Source organism: Salmo trutta, unplaced genomic scaffold, assembly GCF_901001165.1.
Source record: "Salmo trutta unplaced genomic scaffold, fSalTru1.1, whole genome shotgun sequence".
Lineage (NCBI taxonomy): Eukaryota > Metazoa > Chordata > Actinopteri > Salmoniformes > Salmonidae > Salmo > Salmo trutta.
Window position 1 is genome coordinate 37,890 of NW_021822722.1, and position 21,098 is coordinate 58,987.

Sequence of the window (21,098 nt, forward strand, 5' to 3'; positions counted from 1 at the left end):
CCGGAATACCCATCCACGACCCATTTTCAAGGCCCTGGCTGAGGGAAGGAGGTTCTCACCCAAGATTTGACGGTACATGGCCCCGTCCATCATCCCTTTGATGCGGTGAAGTTGTCCTGTCCCCTTAGCAGAAAAACACCCCTAAAGCATAATGTTTCCACCTCCATGTTTGACGGTGGGGATGGTGTTCTTGGGGTCATAGGCAGCATTCCTCCTCCTCCAAACACGGCGAGTTGAGTTGATGCCAAAGAGCTCCATTTTGGTCTCATCTGACCACAACACTTTCACCCAGTTGTCCTCTGAATCATTCAGATGTTCATTGGCAAACTTCAGACGGGCATGTATATGTGCTTTCTTGAGCAGGGGGACCTTGCGGGCGCTGCAGGAATTCAGTCCTTCATGGCGTAGTGTGTTACCAATTGTTTTCTTGGTGACTATGGTCCCAGCTGCCTTGACATTCTTTACAAGATCCTCCCGTGTAGTTCTGGTCTGATTCCTCACCGTTCTCATGATCATTGCAACTCCACGAGGTGAGATCTTGCATGGAACCCCAGGCCGAGGAAGATTGAAGTACTTTTGTGTTTCTTCCATTTGCGAATAATCGCACCAACTGTTGTCACCTTCTCACCAAGCTGCTTGGCAATGGTCTTGTAGCCCATTCCAGCCTTGTGTAGGTCTACAATCTTGTCCCTGACATCCTTGGAGAGCACTTTGGTCTTGGCCATGGTGGAGAGTTTGGAATCTGATTGATTGCTTCTGTGGACAGGTGTCTTTTATACAGGTAACACGATGGGATTAGGAACACTCCCTTTAAGGGTGTGCTCCTAATCTCAGCTCGTTACCTGTATAAAATACACCTGGGAGTCAGAAATCTTTCTGATTGAGAGGGGGTCAAATACTTATTTCCCTCATTAAAATACAAATCAATTTCTAACATTTTTGACATGCATTTTTCTGGATTATTTTGTTGTTATTCTGTCTCTCACTGTTCAAATAATACCTACCATTAAAATTACAGACTGATAATTTCTTTGTCAGTGGGCAAACGTACAAAATCAGCAGGGGATCAAACACTTTTTTCCCTCACTGTATGTGTATGCGGTTTGAGTCTAAACATTGTTTCTTTAAACAATGGGCTTCCAAGTTGAATTTAAAAAGTATTTGTAAGTCTTTGATCAATCAGAACCAAATATATGAAAGCTGCCAAAATGTAATCAGTTCAATGCACCCAGTTTTTTCAAATGAAAGGGAGATGGGACCTGTATCAGAGGTTAAAGATCTACAATAGTTACGTGGGAAATTGAGGGACTTCCTAGGTTTCAAAGAGGTAAACCATGCTGTATCACTGAAATGGCTTGTAATCAATTCTAATAAATACATAACTCAGAAGTCCATGATCTGAATGGTAATATGGCAGAATTTGGACTGGTCAAAAACATATTGCTTATTGATTCTGGGCTTTATTGTTTGGAATTTCAACCATTTCAAACTAGACGCTTTGATAGAAACATAATGTCTTATCAAGTTGAGGTCCCACACTTTGCACAGGCCACTGAGTTAGGTGGATGCTGAAAAGCTGATTGATTTTACCTCTCATTACACAATTAGCAACAAGAGCCAAACTTATGTACAAGTCAAATATATATGGAGACAAACAACAAACCTTTTTTAATGAGCTGTGAAAAAAAGAGTGAACTAATTTCCAATGCTCATTAGACTGGCCCAAGCCAACCCCAGTGAATAAGCCATGTTGTATATGGCACATTCCACTCTCTCTTTCTTCTTGCGTGTGTAGGAGCTACCACTGTACTGCCTGCGCTTCTTCTGGGACAACAAGTTTGACCATGCCATGGTGGCCTTCCTAGACTGTGTGCAGCAGTTCAAGGAGGAGGTGGAGAAGGGAGACACGGGATTCTGCCTGCACTACAGGTCAGTCAACTAGTCTAGCCTGGACTGTCGACATAATCCATGGATGATTACAATTATAATTCGATGATGTCTGCAGAATCCCGTGTCTCCCTTCTCCACCTCCTCCTTGAACTGCTGCACACAGTCCAGGAAGGCCACCATGGCATGGTCAAACTTGTTGTCCCAGAAGAAGCGGAGGCCCCCTGTACAGTACAGTGGTAGCTCCTACACACGCAAGAAGAAAGAGAGAGTGGAATGTACCATATACAACATGGCCTATTCACTGGGGTTGGCTTCGGCCAGTCTAATGAGCATTGGAAAATAGTTCACTCTTTTTTTCACAGCTTATTAAAAAAGGTTTGTTTGTCTCCATATAGTAGCCAGTGTTAAGTGTGTTCATGTACTGGACCTGTTAGTTCGAGACCTCACTTGTTGGTAACAACCATCACACCTCCTCATCCATGCTTCACGATGGGAACCAAACATGCAGAGATCATCCGTTCACCTACTCCTCGTCTCACAAAGACACGGTGGTTGGAACCAAATCTCAAATTTGGACTCAACAGACCAAAGGATAGATTTCCACCGGTCTAATGTCCATTTCTCGTGTTTCTTGGCCCAAGCAAGTCTCTTTTTCTTATTGGTGTCCTTTAGCAGTGGTTTCTTTGCAGCAATTCGACTATGAAGGCCTGATTCACAAAGTCTCCTCTGAACAGTTGATGTTAAGACGCGTCTGCACTGCAAAAATTGAAATCTAAGTAAGATTAAATATCTTAAATACTGGCAATATATGCTTGTTTTTGGTCTGACAAGATATTTCTTCTTATCAGCCAGTTTGTATGTTGGAGCATTTCACTTGTTTCAAGCTTTTTTGTCCTTAATTATCTTAAGATAATATAACTTGTTACTGAGATTGTGTTATTGGTTCTGAGTAACTTAATGCTCAAAACTAAAAATACCAGAATTATAAAGCTGTTTCATCAACACTGACAAGTACAGAACTGCTTTGTCAAAGTCAGAATTTCTTATTTCAAGCATCTTATCCTTTTCATCTCTTCACATATTAAGAACAGATAATGACCAAATGGAATTCACTGTTTTATTGTAAATCATACACACAGCACAGCAATCATGTAGACAAAATACAGTACAGAACAAAGATAGTACACTTTTCATATCTGGGGAACACACTGAGTCATTTGAAGTGTTGTACAATTCTATTACTTCCCCAAGATGGTATTTAACTTGTACATAAGTTTGGCTCTTGTTGCTAATTGTGTAATAAGAGGTAAAATCAACCAGCTTTTCAGCATCCACTAACTCAGTGGCCTGTGCAAAGTGTGGGACCTCAACTTGATAAGACATTATGTTTCTATCAAAGTGTATAGTTTGAAATGGTTGATATTCCAAAAAATAAAGCCTAGAATCAACAAGAAATATGTTTTTGACCAGTCCAAATTCTGGCATATTACCATTCAGTACTTTGGCAAAGATCATGGACTTCTGATTTATGTATTTTATTTGTATTGATTACAAGCCATTTGAGTGATACAGCATGGTTTACTTCATTGAAACCTAGGAAGTCCCTCAATTTTCCACGTAAATATTGTAGATCTTTAACCTCTGATACAGGTCCCATCTCCCTTTCATTTGAAAACACTGGGTGCATTGAACTGTCAACATTTTGGCAGCTTTCATATATTTGGTTCTGATTGATCAAAGACTTGCAAATATTTTTTTAAATTGAGCTTGGAAGCCCATTGTTTAAAGAAACAATGTTTAGACTCGAACCGCATACACATATGTCTAACCATTGGACCCAATGACTTTATCTGTGATGGCAAATGTATCATATAATGCTGTTTAGGTGTAACATTGCGGTCTGGAAAAAGCTCCTTCCAATGCTTCAAATGATTTACAATGAGTAACTTCAACCTAGACACAGTCACAATGGAAAGAACAGGTGCAAATACTATCTGTACAATCTCTATTAGCTCAATTGTCAGTCGTATATATGCATTGACTTCCAAACTCTCCAAAACAAATGGCAATATCCTTAGCAGGACAAGCATTTGCCCAGATGACTGTTTTAGTTTTCCATCACTTGACGTTAATGTACTAACAGAAATTGGGGATGGCCGATCGCTAACATCTAGAGGGGAATAAGAGAAACCAAGAATAGCAGAATTCACTGAGTCCAGATCAATCTGTCATGACACAACAAGATGATTCAAAATACATTGGGGCTATGCCCTCCATAATTACATGCATAATGTCTTGCGGAGTTTGTTGTATGATATCAAAGGCTGAGAATTCAACTAACTTGCTCCTTCTATTGATCCCATATGTTGTTCTCAGGCTGTTGCGAAGCAAGTCAGTCTGTGCCTTTTCTATTTCATCACACTGTCTGACATGCTTCTCCAATGTCCTTTCAGTATATGCATCCTCATTGAAGTGTGACTGCATGTCCTCAAAAGAACACTCAGTGTCTGCACTTACAGTAGGCAAAGCCCACACCCTCTGAACCCTGCTAGTTCATGTTGTGCCAGGGTGTCTCCAGAGAGACCATGGCACCATATATCGTTTTCTCGCCGTTAATAGTTAGCATTTTAACCCCACTGTACAATGAATGCATCCATGTCTTCCATGATTCTATTCAATATTACATCTACACCAGATTGACAGAGGTCTGCTGATCTAGCCATGGCAAGTAGCCTGATAGCAGCCAGTTTAGACCTGTATTTTGGATTTATATTTCCTAGGGTGTAGTACACCATTAACAACTTGTTTTTTGATGCAAAGGATCCTAGTGGATTACAGATCTCTATTTCATCCGTGTACAGAACAATCTGCAATGCATTTGGTTTCTCTGAAAATAAGGGATGTGATTTTAGAAGAGCACCATCAACAATGTCATGAAAAAAACTTGCCCTGCACATCTGGGGTCCCTTTTCAACCATAGACAAAATCCTTGGGTGTGACAAGAACTGCTCTAGACTTTTGACTAATGGTACATAATAAAATAATTTGTCTTTGATGAAAATGTCTTTTGATCCTCCACATTTCATCCTGCATATGGTTCAGGCAATTGGAATTTCCTCTGCGTCCAAACAGCTTCTTAATAACACTGTCCTGTCTAAATGTTGTTGCAACGCCAGCAAAAGGGTCAATGAAATTGTCAAATATATCCATTGCATCTTTTTCAAGTTGACCTGATGTGCTTCCTGAATGCTTCTTTAGCACTGCCTCCATCTGCTTCCTGAGGTTGTCCAATAGTGATGATTGATACTGCTGTACCCCAGCAACAATGTCATTCACACCTTTCTGAAAATGAGATAGTGAGAGAGGTGGGGATGTCATCAATCATGGAGGTTGGAACACACCATCATGTATACCTATGATATTCACATGTTCTTATGATATATTCATTAACATAAGGACATAAGGGATCAACAATAGTAAGGTAGACAACCTAGCACTGAGAATGAACTCAACCATCACTGAACCACTACAAAATGATCTGCATAATGTAACAAACCAAATGCTCTGCTCAGAAAAAGCATCTTACCTGTGAGAGAAGATGCTTGGCTCTGGTATTTATCACAAAAGCAGTGGCATGTGTTGTCAGATTCTAAAAGAATGTTGACATTGAATGTAGTATCCTGAGGCTGGACATTACAAGTTCATGACAAGTATAATGTTTGTGACAGGAGAAGTGGTTGCGAAGACTGACTATGAATGCTATTAGTAAATCTAAGTACTTAAAAAAATATGGTACATTTCAGTAGATTGCCACCAACCGAGTAACTTACTTGTTGCACTGTGACAGCTCCATGTTGGTCAATGCCCCTTTGCCCATCATCTGAGTCAGATGGATGGAGTTGCTGATCAGTGATGCTGGAGTTAGCTAGAAGACTGTTGTCCTGTGTACCACACATCAAAGAAACAGATGATTATTTGAAATTGTATTTAGTGTCACCAATAGTGCTATTTAAGTGTTTTGTTCCTATTTATCATCAATTATTTTCACATCAACCCAGCTTTAGCCATAAGAGTCATTATGGCTACAATGATCGAATAGCCTAATGGACAGTATGATTTTGGTCCGTGTATCGTCTGTTCATTAAATTATTTTTTTAAATCCAGAGAACAAAAAAAATGCTAGCTAGCTACTTACTTGTTCCGGTGGTGCTTGGCTTTCCTCCGATGGCTGTTCATCTGGTCAGGTGCAATCAAGTAGGTGTTGAAGGTGGTTTCTCTTTACATGATGGAAGGAATTGTACACTATATTCCTCAGAGCATCCGTCAATACCACAGAGCAGCCAGAAATCAGGGCTGCGACTGTGAAATCTATTGATATGACTCAATAACAGTTTCAATTAAAAAGTAATAAAAACGCAGCAGATAACGCACCGTCAAAGCATCTTGAACGTTACTAAACGCAAGTAAAACGTACCCACTGCTTTCGATGAAAAGGGCGGAAAGAAGTGAAAATGATGTTCAGTATTTATAATAAAACCAAGTAATTTATTGGAGTAGAGAACAACACCACTGGGACTTTTAACTATACATGTATCACTCCGCTTTACAGGTGTTCTAATAACCGTTAATTACATTAACAATCGTTCTCTATCTTAAATTGTAACAAACTTCGCACCGCAAATATGAACATATTTCCACAAATAACATTTGAGTTAAATGATGAATGGTCGTCAGGAGAGGACGGTAACGTGTAGACCTACACAAAGTAGCAGTAGCAAGCTAGTGTGGAGGAAAATGTATATGTGTTGCTTGGCAACAGTCCAGTTCCAGACCAGTTGGGGAACTATGTGTGTTGGCGGAGCCAAATAAACGATGAAATAAATAAACAAATCATAATCTGATGTCGCGTATTACTGTTAACTAAGAAATTGCGCTTGTAGAAGTGTTGTATAAAAGCAATATCACACTCGAGGTCGTGCTGTTATACTGAATATTATTATCTTTGGCCTGCGGCCTCGTACCTACGACCGAATCACAGCCGTGCTGATATTCAGCACTCCCTCTCTTGTGATATTGCTTAACTGACGTACGTTCATCACATTATCTAGCTAAATAAGGGAGGCCTAAAAAACTAAAAAGTAAAATACGGTCCAAATCTTTGAGTCATCTAACAACACCATGAATGAAGATGGAATGGATGACACATATCCAGGCATGGACCATATATCAACCGCAGTATTAAAAGGTAATGTTCATTTGTTTACACCCGTCTACCTTTCTCCTTAGCAAGCTAACGTTAGCTAACGTTCATTTGAATTGGAAAGTTGGCAAACCAAGTTAGCATGCTAATTTTAACTAGGTAACGTTGCCTTTTTTGCAGTTAATAACTGCACGAACGGCCATTCGTTGAAAAAACTTGAACTTTGGTTAGATTGAGTGCTTTATTGCCAGAAATAGTGTTAATGAGGTGTAAATGTGCCCTAATGACTGACGCCGTCGATTATTTAGCTTCGCCGTCTTTGGCACCCTTTCTATTGACAATAGAAAATAAATAGAAATGGCGCCAAAGACGGCGAAGCTAAATTATCGATGGTGTCAGTCATTGTCTACAATCTTAGCTAGGCAAGCAAAGATTAACTAAGGTTTTCAATATGGGAGACAATTTAGCGTTAACGTTAGTTTCATTAGCTTGCACTTTTGGTTTAAAGTAATTGACTTAACCGTTCATGATATACTAGTAAACTCATTTTGTTAGCTAACATGAGCTATCTTGGTAAATCATTCCTGCATTAACTGGAAAGGGAAGACAGCATGCTAATGTCTCATAACCTATATCAACCTGACACTTTGCGTCTATAAACTATGATTTAGTTGCTAATTACTTAACTATTTTCCATGTGGTTTCATGTATTTTTCAGCTGCTAATATAAGCACAGACATGCTGCCCAGCCTCTAAGGAGGATTTACATGATCTCTTTCCCGGTCCAGAGCACTTCTTCAGAAGGAGAACCATTTGGAGATTTACTCATGGTGAAAATGAGGTCATGTTAGATTTTGACATTTGGGAGACATTTAATCTAACCATGCAGACAGTGTTTCCTGTTATCAAAGTAGCATTTCCTGGCCATCATTACAATACATGTATCTACAGATCTACTTGTTTTGGTGTTTGCTGTTAGGTTGTTGTTACAGTGTGGTGTTCTTTGCCTTTATAATTACTATAGAATAAATGTATGTCTTATACAGGGTGAAGAATCAGACCTGTGTAGACCAGGCACCTCCTCTGGGACCTGGAGAGATCCCCACTATCTAGATGCAGCACCCCAGAGGTTGAACAGTTGGGTGGTAAGTACACAAATTGAAATAGTGGATAGTGTTTCCTTATAAATGCAACTTCTACTACTACTCTAAATGAGGGACTAGAAACCAAGTGACTATTTAGTCTTCAGTGTTTCCTGTGGAATGAGAGGTTTGGGGTGGTAGTACCAGCGGAATCACTGGTCTTAATTTCAGTCTACATTTTTAAATGTTAATTGGTCGGGTTTGTTATGTTTTCTGGCATCAGAAACTACTGAGAGCCTACAGAACCAGGCGAGACATTATAAAACTCTACAGGAGATGTACAAAACCAAGGCCAGACCCAACCAGAAGGATGTTTCCCAGCTCCTGGACCTTGAATTCCAAGCAAGACGGGCCTTCATCGACTCTGATGCTACTAAGGAGCAGGACAGGCCTACCAAGATACTTCCCTGTATCTCTGCTTCAGAGAACTGGATCATGTAAGCAAATGTATTCATTTTAAGTAGGCCTATGCTTCTTTATCCTGGTTAACACCAGACCGAATCTCAAATGAGATGCGGTGTGGGAACTGAGCAGCGTGAGAAGCCATAGCAGGGACGGGGGTAAACTACTTCAGGCAAATGTAAAACAGTTAGCTCGCGAGAATTCGGTCTGGTTGTCTGTATGTCTGTATGTCTGTCATGTTATGGATGAACTCCGGCGGATCCCTCGATCGAGGGAACTGCTTTATACCTGAACTGAAGACCTGCTGGGGGACCTTTTACAACAAGGCACAGTTTTATGTAGTGTTCAAAAAGGTAATGAAGCCACCGCTGCTGGACAAAGGTAATTACTGGCTCTGTTGACAATGGAGAATCCCATGAACAGATTCATTTTTGTTTAAATAACTGGCTGCAGTAAATCAAATGAAACTATTTTTGTTTTTAACAGTGAAGCACTCAATCGCTATGATGAAGGCTTTACCAGATATATTCCCATCACCTGTGGCTCCACCAAAGAAGTTAGGACATGCAAGTGAGGCTATGCTTCACATCCTTGAGGTAAGAAATGTGTGCATGTATTAGAATTTTCATTACTTAACCATAACATACAAAAAGTGTGAATTGTCTTTGTTGTCATATTTGTTTTTCTCTTTGTGTTTGTGTCAGTCTGCAGAAGACCCCAACACCTTTCTTCAGGAGAGACTACTCTTCAGCCGTGTCGTGATTATCTGCGAAACCAACTGCGTACTGGCCATTGGAACCATGCCTGTGGTGACCTTCCCAAATGAGGACATCTATGCCAGCGTGACGTATCTCATGGCGCGTTATTACAGTAGTGGGTGTGGAGTCAGGCGCAGGAAACAGGAGTAGTTGCTAACGGGCTTTTAATGAATTGCACCATAAAAGAAAAGTACACCCACGAAAACACAACTGGGTGTGATCCAACAAACACAATGATCCAATAACACGTACCACTGCATCAACAACAGTCGACAACAGAAAGTAAGCCCGCACACAGAACAGGTGGGGAAACGGGCTTAAATACTCAACTAAACACTAATCATATACAGGTGCAAACAATCAAGACAAAACCAACAGAAAAGGGAAAAAGGGATCGGTGGCAGCTAGTAGGCCGGTGACGACGACCGCCACCCGAACAGGGAGAGGAGTCACCCTCGGCAGGAGTCGTGACACATATTGCCTTATTTCAAGACGATTGCAATAGCATTGGATTCTAAATTTAAGCACATTTTCCTACATATTGAGAAGATAAATCTTAAATATTTTCTTTGTATCCAGACAAATGTACTTGTTTTTAGTGTAGCTGTACTGGTTTTAAGAAATATTTACTAAACATACAGCCTTATTTCAAGATGATGGCACTAGCATTTTCTAAATTTAAGCACATTTTCCTACATATTCAGAAGATTATTCTTAAATATTTTCTTTGTATCCAGACAAATTACTTGTTTTTAGTCGAAACGCACTAGGTTTAAGATATCTGTGCGTTCTTTGAGACTAGATATTTTTACTTGTTTAAAACATCTTGGCAAGTAAAATTTTCCAGTTCTGTTAGCAGATAATTTTGCTTATTGTCACGACTCCTGCCGAGGGTGACTCCTCTCTCTCCCTGTTCGGGTGGCGCTCGGCGGTCGTCGTCACCAGCCTACTAGCTGCCACCGATGCCTTTTTCCTTTTCTGTTGGTTTTGACTTTATTGGTATCACCTGTGTTCCATTAGTGATTAGTTGGGTACTTAAGCCCGTTTCCCCACCTGTTCTGTGTGCGGGCTTTTTTCTTTCTTGCACTGTGTATTGTGTAAGTGGAATGTGTTTTTGGGTCATTGTATTTTCATTACACCCTGTTGTTATTTTGGGTGTATACTCTCTTTGATGGTGCATTTATTAAAGCACGATAGCAAACGCTCTTGTTTCCTGCGCCTGACTCCACACCCACTACATCAAGCGTTACACTTATTTAAGGTAATATTTCCTGCATTTTTTTGTTTTTTTTTGTTTTTGAGAGCTGACTTTTTGCAGTGTATGTTGATTTGTTTAACCCTTTTGGGTTACTACATGATTCCAAATGTGTTATTTCACAGTTTTGATGTGTAGACTATTATTCTGCAATGTAGAAAATAGTTTAAAAATAGAAAAGCCCTTGAATGAGTAGTGTGTCCAAATGTTTATCTGGTTCTGTGTGTGTGTATCTACCTATCTATCTGTCTATTGGGGGATTGGAAATGATGCAGACAATTACATTGATGGAAGCCACAATCTATATGCGATATTAAAGCTGATCTACCCCCTAAAAAACAAATAAACATCTCACTTCGGTGCCTTTATCTCTCTCTCCGTCAGGCCTTCATCCGCCTTTACCTCGCCCAGCACAAGGAGGAGCGCATCGACGTGCTGCAGCTGGCCCAATAACCCTTCCTCATGCCCCCCTTCCGCAAGGCCCTGGCCACCGGTCCTGGGCCGTTGGCATCGGGCTCCACGCCCTCCACCTCCAGCGCATACACAGCAGTGCCTCGAACTGAGGCGCCCAACACCATCCCAGAGGGACCCTGTGGGGGCCACATTACTCAAACGCCCTCCCTTCTAGATAGGGGGATGGGGGAAGGAGGATGGAGGGGGTAAAAACAGACTAAAGGATGGAGGAGGAATATCTGACGTGCCCTCCCTATCCTCACCCCTCCTAAGACATGAAGGGGCAGTGCCAGTCTATGGCTTGTCTGTAAGACCCAATGGCTGTACATGTACACACCCCTGCCACAATGAAGAGAAAGACCTTGCTTGGCCTGTCCAGTGGGCTGCATCACAGGGTCATAGGAAAACGGACTGAAGTCACAGTATGTTGTGTGTGTGCATACCTGTTTTCGGGAAAACCAAACAGCTCAAATCAAATTGTATTTGTCACATATATGTGTTTAGCAGATGTTATTGCGGGTGTAGCGAAATGCTTGTAAGCTAGAAGCATTGCAGCCCTATCTGTCGGCACCATTTTCTTACGTATCCATTCCATTTGATATTTTGAGAGAAAGGCTTTTTTATAAATTATTGCTTGAGTTGTATCATAAGTTGAACTCTATATATTTCCCAATAATAGAATCAATTGCCCCCCTCCCTCTTTTTGAAGGGCACAAATGAAGGGGGAGTTTCTATTTTTGATGACCAAAGTTGAAGGCATGCCTGGCTGATACAACAATGTTACGTTTTACACACGTCTAACTGTCAAGTGAAAGAAAGAAATAATTTTCACTAGGATCATCACTTTTAACTGATTTGATCAGATTTAAATATTTTCTTGGATATTGGACTGGGAGTTTACTTTGTTATTTGGATGGTTGTCCATCTTTTTTTCATGAGGCTTTCCCCCAAAATGGAGAGGGAGAGACTTAATAGAAATGCATATAAACCATTTAACCGACTTTTGGTATAACTTTGTGGTTCGTTAGCAAGGAGTTACGTCAAAGATAATTCTCATTCATTGCAAATTGTGCAGTGTAACATTCTAAATTCCAACATGACTTAAATAATAGCAAAGTTATTTTAGTATATTGTGAAACATGATTTCACGCTTGAGCATAGGTGTGTTGTTTACCAGAGAAAAGCAGAATAGCCTAACTGGTAATACTCAAATATACACAGCCATACAGAGCTAGCTACATGCTACGTACAAGGCTAGCAACACAATGACTGCCTGAAGAGCCAATCTAAAAGTGCCTTCAGAAAGTATTCACACCACTTTACTTTTTCCACATTTTGTTGTATGGATTAAATTGAGTTTCACTGGCCTACACACAATCCCCCATAATGTGAAAGTGGAATTATGTTTATAGAGATTTTTACAAATTAATGAATTGAAAGTATTGTGTAAATACGTATTCAATCCCTTTGTTATGGCAAGCATGATGTTCAGGAGTAAAAATGTGCTTAACAAGTCACAAATTGCATGGACTCATCTGATAAGTGTTTAACAGGATTTTTGAATTACGACCTCATCTCTGTACCCGGCCCATACAGATAATTGTAAGGTCCCTCAGATGAGCAGTGAATTTCAAACACAGATTCAACCACAAACACCAGGGAGGTTTTCCCAAGCCTCGCAAAGCAGTGCACCTATTGGTAGGTGGGTAACAAAACAAACATACGTTGAATATCCCTTTGAGCATGGTGAAGTTGATAATTACACTTTGGATGGTGTATCAATATACCCAGTCAGTACCAAGACATTGGTGTCCTTCCTAACTCAGCAGTTGCCGGAGAGGAAGGAAAACGCTCAAGGATTTCACCATGAGGTCAATGGTCACTACTATTGATATTTTTGAAACTTTTACTTTTACTTCACTACATTCCTAAAGAAAATAATGTACTTTTTACGCCATACATTTTCCCTGACAGCCAAAAGTACTACTTACATTTTGTCAGGAAAATGGTCCAATTCACGCACTTATCAAGAGAACATCCCTGGTCATCCCTACAGCCTCTGATCTAGCGGACTCACTAAACACAAATGCTTTGTTTGTAAATTAATGTCAGAGTGTTGTAGTGTGCTCCTGGCTATCCGTAAATAAAACAATAAAATATAAATTGTGCTGGCTGGTTTGCATAATATAAGGAATTTGAAATTATTAATACTTTTACTTTTGAAACTTAAGTATATTTTAAACCAAATACTTTTAGACTTTTGCTCATGTAGTATTTTACTGGGTGACTTTCAGTTTACCTGAGTCATTTTCTATTAAGGTATCTTTACTTTTACTCAAGTATGACGTTTCAGTACTTTTCCCACACTGCTCTCCAGCAACTAAGTTAGGAATGACGCCTGTATTTTGTAGTGACGGTGTATTGATACACCATCTAAAGTGTCATTAATAACTTCACCATGCTCAAAGGAATATTCAATGTCTGCTTTTCCTATTTTTACCCATCTAACAATAGGTGCCCTTCTTTGCGAGGCATTGGAACCCTCCCTGGTCTTTGTGCTTGAATTTGTGCTTGAAATTCACTGCTCGACTGAGGGACCTTACAGATTCATTAATTATCTGAATTAATGAATAAAATGAAGAGCAGGTTACAGAGTTGTTGATTGTCCACTGTCAACATTCTGGAACTCTTGATGTCATAATCGACTCTTCTATTACATCATGTTGGGTCCATATCTTATGTATCTTTGACAGTGAACAGTAAACCCAAATCACTTTTACAAAGCACAGCTGACCAGTTAGTAGTTTGACTTGTAATTTGTACTGCCTACTTTTGAAAGACAATTTCTTTCATCAAAATGGCACAGCTCGCCCAGAAAGGTGGGCTGTGCAACATGAAGATGTTATTTTTGGCTGTTATTTTCTGTCTCCTATCGCCTGCTGCTACAAATGTGTTGGCTTCTTCGTCTTCGGACCAGAAGACTTTGATGCCAGTGAAGGACCACTCTGTTCGGAACAACCCTGACGCTACAAAAGAGACCAATTTTAAGACATTGCTGGAACAACTTGAGAGTTTACGGGTGAAAGACGATTCTTCTCCAGGTAATGTGGGCCAGTTGACAAAAGGATATTCCTCAAAAATTGCCAAGTACCCCTCGGAGCTTGTGGAGCCCCTGATTTCTGTTCCAGAGCACAAGCCTTTGATGCCAGTGAAGGACCACCCTGTTCAGGACATCCCCAATGTTGCAAAACTGACCAAAATGGTGCAAGTGGACCAGATGCTGGAACAACTTGAGAGGGTGAAAGATGATACTTTCACAGGTAAAGCTAAAGTCCCCCAGAAGATTGTGGAGAAACTTATTCCTTATCTACTGGCTTACAAGCAAACAGCATTACATGGTGACGATGACGTCTTCAAAGAAAATGTTCAGGCTTCAGCTCCAAAAGCTCAGAAGAGCACCCTGAAGATCAAACCCAGAGTCAACATATTGACCGACCCTTCTTACTCCGAGCCACTTGTGAAGGTGAACCTGATTTTGGGGATCTTTTTCTATGGCTTCATCGTAATAGTGGTTCTCTATGATGCTGTGAGAATCTCCAAGGAGGCTAGAAGGAGATCTGATGCTATGGCCGCTGCCAGGCTGAAGAAAAGACAACCAGCCACCGATGAACCACAGACACTGGTGTCCAGAGTTCGGGAGAGCATATCTTCACACTTTGGTTTGAAACAGGCATCATCCACACCACAGTGTGCCCACATTTCTGACAATTCGGCAAAAGAGTTGCACAAGTCAAAGGAGTCAACCTCCACCAAGGACAAATCTGAAACGGTAAAGAGACCCGGAAAGAGTGCCGTCAGCCTGAGAGAGTGTGAGCCACCTCTGCCTAGCATCCCAGAGAACTTTCTTGTGCCTGACTCTGAGCCTGCCATCCAGGTGGCATTGAACCCATTCGACACCAAGCTAGCCGAAGTTGTATCTCACAATACTGAGGCATCCAACTACGAGGCAACCGAGAAGCCCTGCTACACACATTCCGGACTCACTGAGGTTTGTGTCGATTAAGACTGAGGACTACTTCTTAAACCAAGTGACATTGAATAAAAGCAGCAGATATTGAATCACCAAATGAGATCACATGGAGACTGCCACCTTTGAAGACTTATTTTTTCTGTTTGTAAATGAATATAATTACTTTAGAATAGTAATACAAATATATTGCATTTAAAATGTATGTTTTAAGTCATTTTTGGGTATTTTGATTTGTTGTTGTACATGAATAAGAACCATTATTTAATTGATAAAATAGATTTTTTGGAGAAAAAAATAGTTTAACAAATGATTCTTCTGTACTGTTGTATAGTTTTTTGCCAGTAGTTCTGAATATAGCCCTCACAAGCCCAAAGTGTCCCTGAAAATGTTGTGCTATGTCAGATATGTGCAGATACAGTGCCTTCAGAATGTATTCATACCACTTGACTCAATTCACATTTTGTTGTGTTACAGCCTGAATTCAAAATGGATTAAATATATTTTTTTCTCACTCATCTACACATAAGACCCCATAATGATAATGTGAAAACATGTTTTTTTGAAATTTTTGCACATTTATTGAAAATAAAATATACAATATCTAATTTACATAAGTCAATACATGTTATAATCCCCTTTGGCAGCAATTACAGCTGTGGGTCTTTCTGGGTAAGCCTCTCAGTGTTTTGTACACCTCGATTGTACGATATTTGCCCATTATTATAAAAAAAAATCTTCAAGCTGTCAAATTGATTGTTGATCATTGATAGACAACCATTGTGAAGTCTTGCCATATATTTATTTTATTCTTTATTTTTATTTGACCCATGTCATAGTGGTTTATAAGTCAGTATTTGTGAATTGAGTTGTGTTTTTCTGTGGATTCATGTTTATTGTATTGCTATTGAACTTTGACCATTGAAATCTGAGAGACCCTCAGATTAAGATAGAGTTGGGTGCACCCTAGTAAACTATAGGCAGGATATTTGGCCGGTATCTAAGTCTATTGTACTGTTGATGTATTTCATTCATATTGAGCTCATTGTACAAATTTCGCATATCAATATTTCCTCAAGGTGATTAATTTTTTTTCTAAGTATTTTTATTTACAAAATACACGCCGGCATTATTTTTCTAAATTATTCAGTTATGTGGTTTTCATTTCTCCCTACTGCTCCAGTAGTGAACCTAACTGGTCCAATAGAGTTTAAGCTTAAACATAGTGTTTAGAGTGTTTAGCAATTGTTACATAAGCAACTCCAGTATAGATTTGGCCTTGTGTTGTAGGTTATTGTCCTGCTGAAAGGTGAATTAATCTCCCAGTGTCTAACGGAACCAGGTTTTTCTCTAGGATTTTGCCTGTGCTTAGCTCCATTCCCTTTCTTTTTTATCCTGAAAAACTCCCCAGTCCTTAACTATTACAAGCATACCCATAACATGATGCAGCCACCACTATGCTTGAAAATATGGAGCGTGGTACTCAGTAATGTGCTGTATTGGATTTGCCCCAAATATAACGCTTGTATTAGGGACAAAAAGTTAATTGCTTTGCCACATTTTTTGCAGTATTACTTCAGTGCCTTGTTGCAAACAGGATGCATGTTCTGGAATATTTTTTATTCTGTACTGTCTTCCTTCTTTTCACTCTGTCAATTAGGTTAGTATTGTGGAGTAACTACAATGTTGTTGATCCATCCTCCATCACAGCCATTCAACTCTGTAACTGTTTTAAAGTCACCATTGGCCTCATGGTGAAATTCCTGAGCAGTTTACTTCCTCTCCAGCAGTGGTGTAAAGTAGTTAAGTAAAACTACTTTAAAGTACTACTTAAGGAGTTTTTGTGGGTATCTGTACATTACATGAGTAGTGTGTCCAAATGTTTATCTGGTTCTGTGTGTGTGTATCTACCTATCTATCTGTCTATTGGTGGATTGGAAATGATGCAGACAATTACATTGATGGAAGCCACAATCTATATGCGATATTAAAGCTGATCTACCCCCTAAAAAACAAATAAACATCTCACTTCGGTGCCTTTATCTCTCTCTCCGTCAGGCCTTCATCCGCCTTTACCTCGCCCACCACAAGGAGGAGCGCATCGACGTGCTGCAGCTGGCCCAAGAACCCTTCCTCATGCCCCCCCTTCCGCAAGGCCCTGGCCACCGGTCCTGGGCCGTTGGCATCGGGCTCCACGCCCTCCACCTCCAGCGCATACACAGCAGTGCCTCGAACTGAGGCGCCCAACACCATCCCAGAGGGACCCTGTGGGGGCCACATTACTCAAACGCCCTCCCTTCTAGATAGGGGGATGGGGGAAGGAGGATGGAGGGGGTAAAAACAGACTAAAGGATGGAGGAGGAATATCTGAAGTGCCCTCCCTATCCTCACCCCTCCTAAGACATGAAGGGGCAGTGCCAGTCTATGGCTTGTCTGTAAGACCCAATGGCTGTACATGTACACACCCCTGCCACAATGAAGAGAAAGACCTTGCTTGGCCTGTCCAGTGGGCTGCATCACAGGGTCATAGGAAAACGGACTGAAGTCACAGTATGTTGTGTGTGTGCATACCTGTTTTCAGGAAAACCAAACAGCTCAAATCAAATTGTATTTGTCACATATATGTGTTTAGCAGATGTTATTGCGGGTGTAGTGAAATGCTTGTAAGCTAGAAGCATTGCAGCCCTATCTGTCGGCACCATTTTCTTACGTATCCATTCCATTTGATATTTTGAGAGAAAGGCTTTTTTATAAATTATTGCTTGAGTTGTATCATAAGTTGAACTCTATATATTTCCCAATAATAGAATCAATTGCCCCCCTCCCTCTTTTTGAAGGGCACAAATGAAGGGGGAGTTTCTATTTTTGATGACCAAAGTTGAAGGCATGCCTGGCTGATACAAAAATGTTACGTTTTACACACGTCTAACTGTCAAGTGAAAGAAAGAAATAATTTTCACTAGGATCATCACTTTTAACTGATTTGATCAGATTTAAATATTTTCTTGGATATTGGACTGGGAGTTAACTTTGTTATTTGGATGGTTGTCCATCTTTTTTTCATGAGGCTTTCCCCCAAAATGGAGAGGGAGAGACTTAATAGAAATGCATATAAACCATTTAACCGACTTTTGGTATAACTTTGTGGTTCGTTAGCAAGGAGTTACGTCAAAGATAATTCTCATTCATTGCAAATTGTGCAGTGTAACATTCTAAATTCCAACATGACTTAAATAATAGCAAAGTTATTTTAGTATATTGTGAAACATGATTTCACGCTTGAGCATAGGTGTGTTGTTTACCAGAGAAAAGCAGAATAGCCTAACTGGTAATACTCAAATATACACAGCCATACAGAGCTAGCTACATGCTACGTACAAGGCTAGCAACACAATGACTGCCTGAAGAGCCAATCTAAAAGTGCCTTCAGAAAGTATTCACACCACTTGACTTTTTCCACATTTTGTTGTATGGATTAAATTGAGTTTCACTGGCCTACACACAATCCCCCATAATGTGAAAGTGGAATTATGTTTATAGAGATTTTTACAAATTAATGAATTGAAAGTATTGTGTAAATACGTATTCAATCCCTTTGTTATGGCAAGCATGATGTTCAGGAGTAAAAATGTGCTTAACAAGTCACAAATTGCATGGACTCATCTGATAAGTGTTTAACAGGATTTTTGAATTACGACCTCATCTCTGTACCCGGCCCATACAGATAATTGTAAGGTCCCTCAGATGAGCAGTGAATTTCAAACACAGATTCAACCACAAACACCAGGGAGGTTTTCCCAAGCCTCGCAAAGCAGTGCACCTATTGGTAGGTGGGTAACAAAACAAACATACGTTGAATATCCCTTTGAGCATGGTGAAGTTGATAATTACACTTTGGATGGTGTATCAATATACCCAGTCAGTACCAAGACATTGGTGTCCTTCCTAACTCAGTTGCCGGAGAGGAAGGAAAACGCTCAAGGATTTCACCATGAGGTCAATGGTCACTACTATTGATATTTTTGAAACTTTTACTTTTACTTCACTACATTCCTAAAGAAAATAATGTACTTTTTACGCCATACATTTTCCCTGACAGCCAAAAGTACTACTTACATTTTGTCAGGAAAATGGTCCAATTCACGCACTTATCAAGAGAACATCCCTGGTCATCCCTACAGCCTCTGATCTAGCGGACTCACTAAACACAAATGCTTTGTTTGTAAATTAATGTCAGAGTGTTGTAGTGTGCTCCTGGCTATCCGTAAATAAAACAATAAAATATAAATTGTGCTGGCTGGTTTGCATAATATAAGGAATTTGAAATTATTAATACTTTTACTTTTGAAACTTAAGTATATTTTAAACCAAATACTTTTAGACTTTTGCTCATGTAGTATTTTACTGGGTGACTTCCAGTTTACCTGAGTCATTTTCTATTAAGGTATCTTTACTTTTACTCAAGTATGACGTTTCAGTACTTTTCCCACACTGCTCTCCAGCAACTAAGTTAGGAATGACGCCTGTATTTTGTAGTGACGGTGTATTGATACACCATCTAAAGTGTCATTAATAACTTCACCATGCTCAAAGGAATATTCAATGTCTGCTTTTCCTATTTTTACCCATCTAACAATAGGTGCCCTTCTTTGCGAGGCATTGGAACCCTCCCTGGTCTTTGTGCTTGAATTTGTGCTTGAAATTCACTGCTCGACTGAGGGACCTTAAAGAATCATTAATTTTCTGAATTAATGAATAAAATGAAGAGCAGGTTACAGAGTTGTTGATTGTCCACTGTCAACATTCTGGAACTCTTGATGTCATAATCGACTCTTCTATTACATCATGTTGGGTCCATATCTTATGTATCTTTGACAGTGAACAGTAAACCCAAATCACTTTTACAAAGCACAGCTGACCAGTTAGTAGTTTGACTTGTAATTTGTACTGCCTACTTTTGAAAGACAATTTCTTTCATCAAAATGGCACAGCTCGCCAAGAAAGGTGGGCTGTGCAACACGAAGATGTTATTTTTGGCTGTTATTTTCTGTCTCCTATCGCCTGCTGCTACAAATGTGTTGGCTTCTTCGTCTTCGGACCAGAAGACTTTGATGCCAGTGAAGGACCACTCTGTTCGGAACAACCCTGACGCTACAAAAGAGACCAATTTTAAGACATTGCTGGAACAACTTGAGAGTTTACGGGTGAAAGACGATTCTTCTCCAGGTAATGTGGGCCAGTTGACAAAAGGATATTCCTCAAAAATTGCCAAGTACCCCTCGGAGCTTGTGGAGCCCCTGATTTCTGTTCCAGAGCACAAGCCTTTGATGCCAGTGAAGGACCACCCTGTTCAGGACATCCCCAATGTTGCAAAACTGACCAAAATGGTGCAAGTGGACCAGATGCTGGAACAACTTGAGAGGGTGAAAGATGATACTTTCACAGGTAAAGCTAAAGTCCCCCAGAAGATTGTGGAGAAACTTATTCCTTATCTACTGGCTTACAAGCAAACAGCATTACATGGTGACGATGACGTCTTCAAAGGAAATGTTCAGGCTTCAGCTCCAAAAGCTCAGAAGAGCACCCTGAAGATCAAACCCAGAGTCAACATATTGACCGACCCTTCTTACTCCGAGCCACTTGTGAAGGTGAACCTGATTTTGGGGATCTTTTTCTATGGCTTCATCGTAATAGTGGTTCTCTATGATGCTGTGAGAATCTCCAAGGAGGCTAGAAGGAGATCTGATGCTATGGCCGCTGCCAGGCTGAAGAAAAGACAACCAGCCACCGATGAACCACAGACACTGGTGTCCAGAGTTCGGGAGAGCATATCTTCACACTTTGGTTTGAAACAGGCATCATCCACACCACAGTGTGCCCACATTTCTGACAATTCGGCAAAAGAGTTGCACAAGTCAAAGGAGTCAACCTCCACCAAGGACAAATCTGAAACGGTTAAAGAGACCCGGAA

General features: G+C 40.2%; 1 protein-coding gene across 3 annotated transcripts; it reads left to right on the forward strand.

Annotated features, from left to right (window-relative positions):
* The first annotated feature begins 7,005 nt into the window (after positions 1-7,005).
* Positions 7,006-10,596, forward strand: LOC115184013 (uncharacterized). 3 transcript variants are annotated; one of them, XM_029745012.1, is made up of 6 exons: positions 7,006-7,135; positions 7,809-7,920; positions 8,137-8,235; positions 8,456-8,669; positions 9,121-9,230; positions 9,339-10,596. In XM_029745012.1, the coding sequence occupies exons 2-6, from the start codon at positions 7,858-7,860 to the stop codon at positions 9,540-9,542; spliced, it is 690 nt and encodes a 229-aa protein (XP_029600872.1). In that variant the 5' UTR covers positions 7,006-7,135; positions 7,809-7,857; the 3' UTR covers positions 9,543-10,596. The 3 variants fall into 3 exon arrangements, 1 of the variants encoding a protein (XP_029600872.1); XR_003874160.1 differs by having other exon boundaries at positions 7,008-7,135; positions 7,809-7,931; positions 8,456-9,015; XR_003874161.1 differs by lacking the exon at positions 7,809-7,920 and having other exon boundaries at positions 7,040-7,135; positions 8,456-9,015.
* Positions 10,597-21,098: the final 10,502 nt, after the last annotated feature.

What these genes read in the sequence shown, in the direction of transcription:
- LOC115184013 (XM_029745012.1), top strand. Translation starts at nt 7,858, where the DNA reads ATGATCTCTTTCCCGGTCCAGAGCACTTCTTCAGAAGGAGAACCATTT. An exon ending in CATTTGGAGATTTACTCATG is followed by an intron (nt 7,921 to 8,136) that starts GTGAAAATGAGG and finishes TGTCTTATACAG; the next exon opens with GGTGAAGAATCAGACCTGTG. An exon ending in CTATGCTTCACATCCTTGAG is followed by an intron (nt 9,231 to 9,338) that starts GTAAGAAATGTG and finishes TGTTTGTGTCAG; the next exon opens with TCTGCAGAAGACCCCAACAC.